General features: G+C 44.9%; 2 protein-coding genes across 5 annotated transcripts in view; one reads left to right on the forward strand and one right to left on the reverse strand.

Moving 5' to 3' along the window:
* Positions 1–4,050, reverse strand: part of LOC309519273 (acyl-coenzyme A synthetase ACSM5, mitochondrial-like) — a 21,052-nt gene extending 17,002 nt beyond the window's left edge. The window contains exons 1-2 of the mRNA XM_082200105.1: positions 3,913–4,050; positions 1,335–1,556 (exon numbers count right to left, since the gene is read on the reverse strand). Coding sequence (XP_082056231.1) covers positions 1,335–1,523 — 189 coding nt within the window. The 5' untranslated portion in view covers positions 1,524–1,556; positions 3,913–4,050. The remainder of the gene's footprint in view (positions 1–1,334; positions 1,557–3,912) is intronic.
* The window catches only part of LOC309519265 (acyl-coenzyme A synthetase ACSM3, mitochondrial-like), a 19,132-nt gene continuing 9,059 nt past the window's right edge, over positions 4,033–14,105 (forward strand). For 2 of the 4 annotated variants that reach the window (XM_082200096.1, XM_082200093.1), the window contains exons 1-7: positions 4,035–4,142; positions 7,596–7,871; positions 9,098–9,308; positions 10,059–10,266; positions 10,387–10,530; positions 11,978–12,134; positions 13,240–13,319. In XM_082200096.1, the coding sequence (XP_082056222.1) occupies positions 7,650–7,871; positions 9,098–9,308; positions 10,059–10,266; positions 10,387–10,530; positions 11,978–12,134; positions 13,240–13,319 (1,022 nt within the window). In that variant the 5' untranslated portion in view covers positions 4,035–4,142; positions 7,596–7,649. Of the gene's footprint in view, positions 4,242–7,595; positions 7,872–9,097; positions 9,309–10,058; positions 10,267–10,386; positions 10,531–11,977; positions 12,135–13,239; positions 13,320–14,105 lie in introns of all 4 variants that reach the window. The other 2 variants (XM_082200095.1, XM_082200094.1) reach the window with 2 other exon arrangements.

A 14,105-nucleotide genomic window follows, 5' to 3' on the forward strand; every position in this document is an offset into this window, starting at 1 on the left:
CAATGATTCTTCAACATCAGCTTTGTTGGACTGGTCATGTTGCGCTGATGCTTGATGATCGTCTTCCAAAGCAGCTACTCTATTCCGAACTTAAAAATGGAAAGCATAATGCTGTAGGTCAACAAAAGAGGTTCAAAGACTCTCTCAAGGCAAATCTAAAAAAAATGTAGTATAAACACTGACAACTGGGAAACACTGGACTGCGAGTGCTCCAGTTGGAGAACAACCTTTACCAAAGGTGTCATGAGTTTGAAGACACTCAAACTCAGGACACAAGGGAGAAATGTGCTAGGAGGAAGGCACATTTGGCAAATCCACACTTTGATCAACTCCTGCCCGGAAACCAATGTCCCCACTGTGGAACGATGTGTGGATCCAGAATTGTCCTCCACAGTCACTTATGGACTCATTGTTAAAACAGTGTTTATGGAAGACAATCTTACTCGGCTACGAGTGATAGCCAAAGAAGAAGAAGAAGAAGAAGAAGAAGAAGAAGAAGAAGAAGAAGAAGAAGAAGAAGCAGCAGCAGCAGCAGCAGCAGGAGGCATTTTGGAGGAGGATGCTCCTGACACAAGAATCAGGCAGTCTGGGAGGGTCGAATCCAAGACTACCCTGCATCTTTCAGTTTGGGGAACACATCACTGAACGAAGCCACCGGCCTCTATGCTTTGCTTTCAAGCATGTTGCAAAAAATTATTTTGTATATTATTATTGATGTTTCAAATGCCTCCTGTGAAATATGTTGCTATGTGGAATACTTAGTAACTTTTCCTCTTTAAATGAGAATATGGTAAGACTTTGAAGGCATCCTGATATTTATGAATAAAAGAAACGCTTTAAAAAAATATTACTACCCTCAAACACCAGCAATGCTAATCAAAATATTTCCCTCCAGGGAATGTAAATGAAACAACCCAAATTTATATATATATATTCTTTTTAAAAAATCATTCAGTTGCATTGTTTTTCTTTATTCTTGTGCATTATTGAAGCATTTGTTCTTGATGCAAGTCTGAATCGGTTTTTAGTAGTCTATTGCTATTTTAAAATTTCAAAAAACCCAAGTTATTGTTGTTCATTCTTATTGATAATTTGTTTTATCTGTTTTATACACCTCTTTGGGGGTTGCTGTGGTGCTGGTGGTGGTAGTTGTTACAATCAAGAGGTGTATAAACTTTGTGAAGTATATAAAAGTTACTATTGTTTAATTTTAATTTTTATTTAAAAAAATAAAGTCTCAGGTTCCTCTGCGCTCCAGGGAGAGCAATTGCAGCCCCACAGTACTATTAACATTCGGTTTTCCTACCTGTTCCCCCAAACAACCAAACCCCTACCTTTTCCTCTTGGGTCCACCTGTCCAGAACATCCCTGGCAAAATTAAAGTATTCAGGCACATCCACTTCACCATGGTTTATAGCTTCATAATGGGAGATGATCGGAGAGGCCAGGTGTCTCTTGGCTTGGCGAAAGAGAGTGCAAGGAGGCGGCCGCAAGCTCCAGAAGCATCGAAGCAAGGTCTTCATGGCAGCTTGAGGGCATCAACCAGCTTGATCTCTCTGCAGTGACATGTTTTGAAAGCATAAAAACCCTGAAGACTCTGTAAGCCTCAATGCAGTCAATATAGCAGCAGAGCCACAACCTTATGGATCCCAAACACAGGAAACCGACTTATATTGAGTCCATCTAGCTCAGTATTGTCTACACAGACTGCCAGCAGCTCTCAAGGGATGTTCTCAGCCCTATGTGGAGATGTCAAGGATTAAACGAGGGGCGTTTAGCATGCAAAGCAGATGCTCTACTCCTGAGCTGCCGTCTTTCCCAAATCGATTAGCTCATCTCCCAAACTCCACCCTGCAAAATGGATGAGTGATGTTTGTGCAGGATGCCCTGTTTTCACATGCTGTAGATGTCTCATATATGTACAAAGAAGAGAGGAGGGGCTGACTCCCGATTTTCTGAGGGTCCTTGGCTAACAAAGTAAAGGTAAAGGGACCCCTGACCATTAGGTCCAGTCGTGACCGACTCTGGGGTTGCGTGCTCATCTTGCTCTATAGGCCGAGGGAGCTGGCGTTTGTCCGCAGACAGCTTCCGGGCCATGTGGCCAGCATGACTAAGCTGGCGAACCAGAGCAGCACACGGAAACACCGTTTACCTTCTCGCCGGAGCGGCACCTATTTATCTACTTGCACTTTGATGTGCTTTCGAACTGCTAGGCTGGCAGGAGCAGGGACCGAGCAATGGGAGCTCACCCCGTCACAGAGCCAACCTTCTGATCGGCAAGTCCTAGGCTCTGTGGTTTAACCCACAGCGCCACCCGCGTCCCGTGGCTAACAAAGTATACAAGGCTAAATAGACAGCTAAATAAACGGCTAAATAAACAGAAGGAAATGAGAGAGTCAAAGAGAGTTTCACAATATCGCCCTGCATCACGTGGGAAACGCTTTTATGTAAGCAAAGTAAGGTACACGATATTGAGCAGGGGCAGGGGATGGAGCAAAGCCAAGCCGTCCAAATTACCTGACTGAAATCTCTCGAACAATCGTGGTGCAATCACATTGGAGCAGAGCAGACCCCACCCTCTCCAGCAAGGCCCCCCTGCCCAAAGAATCACAGAATTGTAGAAATGGAAGGGAATGCCAGTGGTCATCTTGTTCAGTCCCCTGCAATGAAGAAAGCCCAGCTAACAAATCCCCGACAGATGGTCATCCCATCTCTGCTTAAATACCTCCAATGATCGAGAGTTCACCTTTTAAAGATGCTTGCAATGGTGTCCACTGGTCATCCTAATCCGAGTAGACCCATTGAAATCAATGGGCATGGCTAGTTCAATGGGACCGCTTTCGATAAAACTTAGCTGGAAGCAACCCTTTGCAGCTCAGCTTCCATCATGACACAGAGCAGGGATTTCCAGGCAACCGGTTCATTGCACCTAGGGGACACTGTGTCAAAACGAGTGCATTGCAGGGGGTTGGACTGGATGGCCCTCAGGGTCCCTTCCAACTCTACAGTTCCATGATTGTAAGGGTTCTCTTGCACTTCCCCATCACTTCTCTTCCTGCAAAACTTTGGAAGAGCCTCCTGCCCAGGCATAGGCAAACTCAGCCCTCCAGATGTTTGGGGACTACAACTCCCATCATCCCTAGCTAACAGGACCAGTGATCAGGGACGATGGGAGTTGTAGTCCCAAAACATCAGGAGGGCCAAATTTGCCTATGCCTGCTCCTGCCTGACAGAAACCCTGGACAGCTGCTGCCAGTCGGTGTAGACAACACTGGGCTAGATGGACCACTGGTCTACTTTGCGATAAAACAGCTTCGATGTTCTACGGTCCTCTGTGGATCTGCGTGCTCTGTGTGGACAGAGACAAGCTTTCCTCCTTTTCCCATCCCACTAGATCCCCGTGGCCGTGGGTGGCACTGTGGGTTAAACCACAGAACCTAGGACTTGCTGATCAGAAGGTCGGCGGTTCAAATCCCTGCGACAGGGTGAGCTCCCGTTGCTCGGTCCCAGCTCCTGTCAACCTAACAATTCAAAAGCACGTCAAAGTGCAAGTAGATAAATAGGTACCGCTCTGGTGGGAAGGTAAACGGCGTTTCCGTGTGCTGCTCTGGTTCGCCAGAAGCGGCTTAGTCATGCTGGCCACATGATCCCTCGGCCAGTAAAGCAAGATGAGCACCGCAACCCCAGAGTCGGCCACGACTGGACCTAATGGTCAGGGGCCCCTTTACCTAGACCCCCGTGAACATCCAAGGATGCTGAATTTTGGAAGATTTGGCGCAGACGTCTGCGGGAACAGGATGCTGGATGGGCCGCTGGCCTGATCCTGCAACTTATTATGCCCTATGATTGCGCAAGCTGTATTGGCAGGCATGCGACTGAACCCCACCGCGAAGCAGTCCAGAGTTCACTGACCTTGGCTTTTTCCTCGGGGGACTCTGCGCAGAGCCAGGGAGGCGGCCAAGGAAACTCCACCGGACCAGTCCGTCCTCCTCTGCAACAAGTGCCTGGGCGGGCCAGCCTCTTCCCCCAAGGCAGGCAGGGACGGCCCCTTCCTCTTGGCGCGGGGCGAGTGGCGCCGTCGAGGGATCGAGCTCAGCCAAGTTGCCTCCGCCGAGTCCGTCCAACAAACTGTAGGCAACGGCGTAAGTGTCTCCCCTCCCTGCTCCTCCTCCTCCTCCTCTCGCCCTGGGCGGTGCTGCTGCTGCTGCTGCTCGCTGAACTTCGCGGAGGCCGAGATCGGGGTAATCGAACAGCTTCCGACGTGGCGGGGCTGCTTGCTCGCTTTCGCTTTCTTTGTCCCAACTTTCTCTCGTCCGAGCGCTTCGGCGGCGGCCCCAGAGCGCGCAGCCTTTCGCTTGCTCGCTGCTGCCACACTTCGGGCAGATTGCTCGTTGAAAGAAAGGCAAACACAGTTGATGTCGAATAGATTCTTTTTAAGGGGTTTCTTAACCGACCTTCACTATGAGGTCCCAGGGCAGGTCACAAAAACAACCATTATTAGTATTAATTAAATAATAAATAATAATTAATTAGTAATTAATTAGTAATTAATTAGTAATTGGGCTGTGTGATCCTCATAGTCCCTTCCAACTATACAATTCTGTGATTCTGTGAATATTCCATGTTAAAAAACAACAACCCCAAATAAAACCATTGCAGTTATACAGGTGTTTCCAAATGGGACAGAATGGTATTTGTTTGAACCTAATTTCTTTTGTAAAGTCCCTTAAGGCTGGACAAACTGGTTTCTCCACAATAAATCCTAGCATTAACCTGGAACAATATTCATTTCTTTGTAGTTGGCATCCTCCCTGCTTAAAGCCCGCTTCTAGATTTTGTAATCTTTAAAAAGCATAGTTCCAAGAGAAGACATCCTAAGGAACATTGGGGTCTGGCCCAGCTAGGTTGTTGTTGTTGTTGTTGTTGTTGCGGTGGTGGTGGTGGTTGTCCCACTCTTCTGCCAAACAAAGGCTCCCACAGCAGCTTAAAAGATCAGTGAAAAAAGACAGTCCCTTCCCTCAGGCTCACAACACAAAAGGAAAAAGGGACTGGGAGGGAGAAGGGAGAAAGAACAAGCTCAGGCACGAATTCTTAGTAACAAACTCTTGCAGGTAACAGCAGGAATAGAGAGAAGCCGAAAAGTTGCTAGTTTTTCAGCAGATGTCATGGAGAGACCTTGCCATTTCATCCCTCTCCCTCTCAGCCTGATGAAATAGCTGCTACAGATGCAAGTTCAAGGAGGGGGATCTCTAGATAAAGTAGCTGTTTTTGGAGGGTTTTACTCATGAGTAGTCCAGCTGGCTGGGGGTGTTTGGGCCTGCTGCTCAACATGAGAGAGATAGTGGAGAAAATCCAGTACCCAGTTTTAACCCTTGTGGAAAAGTGTAACTAATTTAAAAAGTTTTTGAGCAGCCTGATAACTGTTGTGTTCCTTCTGCAAGCACAGTTGCATTTGACCTGGATTAACCCTGGCCATGCGAGGACAAGGCAAGGAGAAGAAGAACTTTGAGTGGGTTATTTATAAGTGACTGTTTAGAGTACTTTAACTATCAATCCCTCTTCGCAAGGAACTCAGAATTATAGCTCTGTGAGGGGAATAGGGGTCTTCTAACAACGCTCAACACCTTTAACCAGTGCTTTTTTCTGGAGGGACACAGGGATACGCATACCCCTCAACTTTTTGTGAGTCTTTGTACTTTTGTCCATTTACTGTATTTATTTTTGACAATTTGAAGTACAGTCATACCTCTTGTTACGTTCGGTTCAGGTTATGTTATTTCAGGATATGTCCTGCGGCGACCCGGAAGTAATGGAACAGGTTACTTGCGGGTTTTGCCGCTCGCGCATGCGCAGACACTCAAAATGACGTCACGCACATGCACAGAAGTGGTGAATCGTGACCCGCGCCGACGCGGGTTGTGTTCTGCTCATGTTGTGAATGGGGCTCCGGAACGGATATCGTTCGCAACCAGAGGTACCACTGTATAAAATTGTGATTTTCTTGAGTCAAAATGACAGTACCCCTAAACATTTTTTTTAAAAGTATTGCCTTTAACAAACCACAGCTTCCAGGATTTTTTTGGGGGGGGAAGCCACAACTGTTTAAAGTGGTAACATATCACTTAAAATGTATGCAGTGAATGTGGAAGAAGATGATAACTACCCTACTATTCCTTTCTGTTTCTTCCCCTTTGCCAGTGTTGAACAGATGTGCATTGATAAAATGCTCACACCCTCAAAGACCATATTTGTAACTATGATTATATCAAGATTCATGTGGGTGATTATGTGACCAATGGGCAGGAACACATGTGGGCATCTAGAAAACAATTCAATCTTTATCTATCTTTCGCTCTTCTCTTTCACATATTGTGAGGTTATTTTCTCAAGGCGTGTTTTCAAATAACCCAGGAGAAAACGCCATAAATAACCCAGAATCTAAATAGGAGGGGAGGCTTGGTAGGGTTTGAGAAACAAAAACTTGGTTTCCGTTCCTTTGTTTTAGCCCATTCTTCCTTGAAGTAGCTCAGGATAGCAAGCATGATCCCCACCCTCCTGGCACAAAATGATCCCGTGTGGTAAATTAGGTTCAGAGATAATCTGAAGGTTTACATCAGGGCAGTTGCATGAACAAACACATCATTGTAGCTTTTCCTGTGGTGTTTTATAAATGTGGCTTTGTAGCCTCCAGTTCTGGAATTTGTTGTGGACATTCTTCCAGTTTAAACCAAAACTCAGACATGGGATGGAGGGCAGAACAAATCATTGGAACAGTAGAGAAAGGAACAAGAAAGATTCACTTGCCCCATGACCAGTGTCCCCCCATCATCCACAGCCAGCTTAGCCCAGAGGTCAAGGATGATGGGAGTTGTAGTCCACCCACATCTGGGGACCCAAGGTTGAAGAATACTGCACTAGAGCCCACTGACACTTCAGAGGTATAATGCGATGGAGCAGCCTTGCAGATGTTTTGGACTTCAGCTCCCATCAGCCTCAGCCAACATGGTCAATAGTCAGGTGAAGAGGTGCAGATTCTACCTCAGTGGTTTTGTTTACATACCACGGATGTTTTAACACATGGAATGTTTTTTGTATTTTCCAGATTTGCTTTCTAACCGCGTTTTTTTGTTTTTAGGGGATGGATTTGTTTATTTCTTTGCTAATTGTGTGGCTTCAAATGCAGATCTTTTATCATATTTTTGTATCTGATTTCCATTTGTAATGTTCTGTTTTGATAATCCTGTCATGTTTTAAGAGATTCCCCTGCCCCAAATAAAGAGCAGTATACAAACAAACAAACAAAGTGTGAAATATCATCCATTGGTTGCTTCTGACATCTCATAAAGACATGCTTTCTCTCCAGAATTTTCTTGACCTATAAGACTGCACCCTGTTATTACCTAACTCCTGTTTTTATTATACTGTTTTATTGTGTTTAGGTTTCATTTATTTATATATACTGAGAGATATTGTGGGGGGGAGGGTTTAGATTTTTTTTGCAAAAAAATAATAAAGAAAAAGAACGCTGAAATTCTCAGCAAGCTGAAGAAATCAGTATCTTCTCTGTTGTACAATGGCTTCCCTATGTATTTCAGGTAAGCAGCTCATGAAAAATGCACTGAATGTAATACACTGTGGAAGGCCTCACTATGGCGTGCATCACCTCGATGATATTATCGAAGGCCTCGGCCTTTCGAGCTCTCTGGCCTCTTCGCCTGTCTTCTTCCAGAAGCTTCAGCAAAGGACAGCAGGCCCTGGCTGCTCAGAACTTTTCAGGCTACGAATCCATACAAGCACAATATAAGCCAGAGGTGCCAGAATACTTCAATTTTGCAAAAGATGTGGTGGATAGCTGGGCTGAGGCGGAAAAGGTAACATTTTCTGTCACTTTTCATGTCAAGTCTTTCAAATGTGGCACATCAACACAGCAGTCTGGTTCGCACATAACTCTAAGCCATGGTTTATATACCTTAGCAGTTTGGCCATGGTTTGTTAAACACAAATTAACCATTCCTTGTTAGCCATGGTTTGTTGTTGGTTCATAAACTTTGTTTACTGTGGCTTGGTGTTACACAGAAACTTAGCCAGTGTTGGTGGGTGTTTTAAATTCCATCCTATATTTCAATAGATCCTTTGCTCCAGTGTTGTTTGACTTCAACTGCCAGCATGCCCATTGTTCAGGGATAATGGGAATTGTAGTCCAACATCATATTGAGGGCCACAAGCTAGCCACTTACATTTTAGTACCCAAAACTGCACCATACGCCCTCAAAGAGGTATCAGCAGGCCTGAGGGATACAAAGTTTGTAGAAGTACAAAATATTTGGGGGGGGGACTCCTAAGGGGGGACAAAACAGACCACTGAGGACTGAGCATTCTCTGTGGGTTCAGAATGCAGATTGAGCGGACCTAGAAAACCAGTGGGGAGGGCAATGGAACGGAGTACACTGGAAAAGGGTATAGCTGGCTGGTGCCTTTTAACAGGAGCATTACAATATTCTGGTGCTGGTCCCACTAGTAGAGACATCTACAAAGACAAAGCAAAGCAGGAAATGTCAAATTAACAAATTAATGACTTTAACTAGGGACAGGGCAGAAATTCAGCTCAATTCACATTCAAATACATCCTAAACTGCACTTTTCAAAACAACATATGGGACAAAACACTTTGAAATTAAAACTTTTGTGAGTTTTTCAGTGCCATTCTCTAGCCCAAGTAATGTTTAGAAAAATCAAAATACTAGGGTAAAGTGTGAATATGAATGCTTATATTAGTGGGCACAACAAACAAAAATGTATTGTATTAGGGAAGACTGCTTTATAAAATTGTACATATTGGGCAAAATTGCATCCAAAAACATGGATAGTGAGAGAAATTTTGCTGAGGAATTTTCACGATAACTGATTTTTTTTTAAAGTAAAAACTAAATTGCAAACTGATGTGTAAATAACTAAATCTAAAACTGAAACATGAGAAATAGAGAAACCAAAATTGACAGGCCTCTAGCTATAACCAGTACTTCATACTTGGCCATAAGAAGCGTTCTGCCAACTGAGTGTGGTTGCTTACAGCCAGCTGACTCTGTCATTCCAACAGGAAGGAAATCGACCGACAAGCCCAGCTCTCTGGTGGGTCAATGACCAAGGAGACCAAGTGAAGTGGAGCTTTGTGGAGCTGTCCCACGTTTCCAAAAAAGCGGCTAGAGTGCTCTCTGAGCAGTGTGGCCTGCAGAGGGGAGACAGAGTCATTGTGATCTTGCCACGGATTCCTGAATGGTGGCTCTTGAATGTGGCTTGCATGCGAACAGGTTAGCAGCATGCGGAGAAGTGCTAGTTGGTGGAGGAAGCAGGATGGGCCCTCTCCATGTGGGATCAGGATTAATCCCTTCCCATTTTTCTAGTTCAGTGGCTGACCTCTGCCTAAACACTTGAGCCATCCTTTCATGGATAATGTTCTTTATTTATACAGATGTTTTCCCCACCCTCTGCTTCTCTTCTAGCCCCCGCCTACACTATACATTTAAAGCAGTATCAGACCACTTTAATCGGTCATGGCTTTCCCCCAAAGAATACTGGGAACTGTCATTTGTCAAGGGTGCTGAGAATTGTTAGCAGGCCCCTACTGTTAGAATTCCTGCTCCATGATTGTAGTCATGGGATTTTTGTCTATCACATGACGTGGTATGTTTTGACTCCACAGGAGACAGGATGTTTGTGTTACTGTGTTCCGTGAACTGGGACTATTGTCCTTTGTTCATTCTCTTTGCTGTCTGATGCTAGAGACAGAGGGAGCCATGTTGCAGTGCTCTGTGTGTGTTTATATGTAAATAAAGTAGATTAGCCAAAATGCTGAGTTGCTGAGGTCTGTCACGTAAGATGCGCAAACTCTGCGGATCCCTAAGTGTGCCGATGTCTGTTAACATTGGTTGCTGTGATGGTCGGGCTGAAGAAAGCTTTTGAAGCTCCCGAACGATTGACCAGGAGGGAGGGAACATGCCAGTCTTAAGCTGGAAACGTGTGACATCATTTTTTATCTTCATCATTTGGTCCCTCATTAGGAACCGTTCTTATTCCTGGGACAACACAGCTGACGGCAAAAGACATTCTCCACCGAGTCCAGACTTCAAAGGCCAGATGTATCATTACTGACGAGGTTCTGGCCCCAGCAGTAGATACCATAGCTTCCAAATGCCCATCTCTAGAATTCAAGCTCATTGTGTCAAGGAACCACAGGGAGGACTGGCTAAACTTCAACGACTTATTGAAGTAAGTATACAGACTTGTCTCTATACATAATCTCTCTGCAGGACAAATTTGGCAAGCGTCATGTGCTTGAAGGCTGTGGTTCTTTTGATCACATGGACTTCATTTTATTCTATGTCTTAGACTTGCACCTGCCGAACACGACTGTGCAGTCACAAAGAGCTGGGACCCAATGGCTATCTATTTCACCAGCGGGACAACAGGGACTCCCAAAATGACTGAACATTCTCACGCAAGTCATGGCCTTGGCCTTGGTGTAAATGGAAGGTATGAAAGGGTTTGTGTGTGCGTACTTTTTGCAGTTTCTTGCCAACTGATCCACACTTGGTTTCATGAGAGCACCCAGGTAAGGAATTATTCTGGTCATTTGCTGATCGCCGAAGAATTGATGCTTTTGAATTATGGTGCTGGAGGAGACTCTTGAGAGTCCCATGGACTACAAGAAGGTCAAACCTATCCATTCTTAAGGAAATCAGCCCTGAGTGCTCACTGGAAGGACAGATCCTGAAGCTGAGGTTCCAATACTTTGGCCACCTCATGAGAAGAGAAGACTCCCTGGAAAAGACCCTGATGTTGGGAAAGATGGAGGGCACAAGGAGAAGGGGACGACAGAGGACGAGATGGTTGGACAGTGTTCTCGAAGCTACCAGCATGAGTTTGACCAAACTGCGGGAGGCAGTGGAAGACAGGAGTGCCTGGCATGCTCTGGTCCAGGGGGTCACGAAGAGTTGGACATGACTAAACGACTAAACAACAACAAAACTTTCTGCAGTTTCTTGCCAACTAATCCACACTCGGTTTCATGAGAGCACCCAGATAAGGAATTATTCTGGTCATTTTTGCAGGAGGATACAAGCACATACCTTTTGTAAACCACTTTGAGGTGTTTGTAAAAAATAATATAAAGGAGTATGTATATGTTATGATAGGCATAGGCAAACTCGGCTCTCCAGATATTTTGGGACTACAGTTCCCATCATCCCTGACCACTGGTCCTGTTAGCTAGGAATGATGGGAGTTGTAGCCCCGAAACATCTGGAGGGCCAAGTTTGCCTATGCCTGTGTTATGACATACATACATACATACATACATACATACATACATACATACTGGCCTTCAGGTTTGTGCCTTCAAAATGGACTCGAGGGTTCTGATGGCCTACCACAACAAAACCACTTTAAACCTGGACTTTGATAAGTGACAGGAAACACACTGAAAGTGTGGCATAAATGAATGATTAATGGGAAGACACGGAAACACCCCAAATCAGCATGAATGCTTACGGTCATGTAACCACCCCGTAATCAAATCAGAACAAATGCTCCATGAAGACCACATCTAGTCTAACGACTTTGTGAAAGTAAAGCAGGATGAATGCCAAATGAACAAGTTGTCTTAAGATAGTTCAAGAACAGATCTTCACAATGCTGTGGCTTGCAGTTACAGGCTGCGTAGGTATGACAGCAATCTGCCTCCTTTGCTGGGGTCAACTAACTGATCCCACTAGTGGAAGCCCACATAATGATTTCAGCTAGCACAATGGGGCTTCGCCCTTGTGCACAGGGTTTTTTGTGGGGGGAGGAGAACCCCTCAACAGCACGGTGGAAGAGGGAGGAGAAGGCAAACAACCAGAAATGCTTACGCTGATGGAACATTTCTAGCAGTGTGATGTTGAATTCCTAACATTTTGCACTTCTTCTTCCTGTTACATAGGTATTGGCTGGATTTGACCCCCTCGGACATCATTTGGAATACTTCTGACACAGGCTGGGCAAAATCGGCTTGGAGCAGTGTTTTCGCACCCTGGATCCAAGGGGCATGTGTGTTCGTTCACAGCATGCCACGCTTCGAGCCAACCCCTGTACTTGAAGTAAGGGACAAGTATTATACTAGTTACTCAAGGACTGGACTTCCCTTTCAACATTGTTTGGATTCATACAACTGAACTGGTTGTGTGGGTTGTTGGCTGAGTAGACGCATAGAATTTATCTCACAGTGAAGCCGCCCTGTGATGGCTGCAGCATTCACCTCTCTCAGCCCAGCTCACTTCTGCAAGTTCATCTTCTTAATCTACTTTCAACAGTGTTGACCCACAGCTACCTAAATTCAGACCTCATGGCAGACCACAGTGTGCCCAAATGATCCCTTTATTATTTTCTTATAAGTCACTTGTTATCTAAAAGGTCTCCAAGAGCTTTGAAAGCATTAATATACTTCTAGCTGCTGAGATTAAGTGACTTACGAATTTCTTGTCCCGTGCATGTGTGTTGTTGTCCTGGAATATATTTAATGGAGCTAGTTCTGGAGTTGCTTCTATTACCTGTTTGGTTATTTTGGAGATTTCATGCAGCACTGTTACCCAAAAGGATTGAACTCTGGGGCATTCCCACCACATGTGGAGGTATGAGCCTATGGAGCTGCAGCCTCGCCAACATTTAGATGAGGTTCCTGGCATCCATATTTCATTTCATTTCATACTCACCAGCTTTTTACTCATGAGAGGCTGGTAAGAGTAGAAAGGGGTCCCCCATTCATCCTCAACCTGCCCGTCTTACGAGTAAAAAGGCGGGCAAATAAAGCTTTCACAGGCTAATGACTGTTTTTGGAGGCTAAATTACAAGGATGAAGAGAGGAGGGCTTCCCCTCTCCAACCCCCAGAGAGCTAATTTATAGCAACTGCCTTGGGGGAAAGAACATCTCCTGTTCCGTTAGTTGTTTCGTTTTTGAACATGTGGTTCTTGATGCATCTGTTGTGTTTATAAATGTTAAGCTGACTAGTTGAAAAGCAGGATACATATCCAATAAGTACTTAAATCAATCAGCTGGAGAACGGATTAGCAAATATGTCTGTATGCCACATCTTTTTTTTAAATTGTCTGCCGATAGCTGCAAAAAGCTATATATTACGATCTGTACACAGCATTAAACTAGATTTTGATCTAGTTTTTGATCCATTGTTTTTTATAATCATCTAGGCTTTGTCTAGGTTTCCCATAACAACATTCTGTTCTGCTCCAACTGCTTATCGGATGCTAATCCATCACAGTTTAAGCAGGTAAAGAAGTACTATACAACTTTTAGAAGACATCTGAAGGCAGCCCTGTATCGGGACGTTTTTAATGTTTGATGTTTTATTATGTTTTTATAGGTGCTGTTGTTATTTACTACTTGTTGGCACCACTTACTGCATTTGCTCAGACAAAATCCCAGCCTAAGCAGGAAAACATTTATTGCCCTCCCTGGTGAGAAGCCAGTGAGAGCCAGTGTGGTGTAGTGGTTAGAGCAGCCTTTCTCAACCTAGCATCCCTAGATGTTGTTGGGCTGCAACTCCCATCATCCCTGACCACTGTTCCTACTAGCTAGGGATGATGGGAGTTGTAATCCAACAACATCTGGGGACCCAGGGCTGAGAAAGGCTGGGTTAGTGTGTCGGAGTAGGACCGGGGAGACCAAATCTTCACTCAGCCATGGAGCTCACCGGGCCAGTCACTGCTTCTCAGGCTAGCCTACCTCACAGGGTTGTTTGGGGAGTGGTTAAATGAGGAGGAGAACCATGTAAGCCCCTTTTGAGCTCCTTGAGGAAGACCGTGGGATACAAAAGCAATCGATCAATGGGAAGTCTAGGATGAATGACTGGCAGGAATCTATAGCTGCCCAGGCTGCTGTTAACAAGCAGCTCTACACAGATATGCAGACTTCCAGTTCTAGCTCTGGAAGTAGGAGCAAAGATAAAGTAGGAGATCTTATACTATGGGGTGGAAAATTGGAAGAGGAAACCTTATTGCTTCTAAATCTCCATGGACCAAATCTGGCAGGTGGGCAGAGGTGAACTCATCACACA

The sequence above is a fragment of the Podarcis vaucheri genome (assembly GCF_965113315.1).
Source record: "Podarcis vaucheri genome assembly, chromosome: 14".
Classification (NCBI taxonomy): Eukaryota; Metazoa; Chordata; class Lepidosauria; order Squamata; family Lacertidae; genus Podarcis; species Podarcis vaucheri.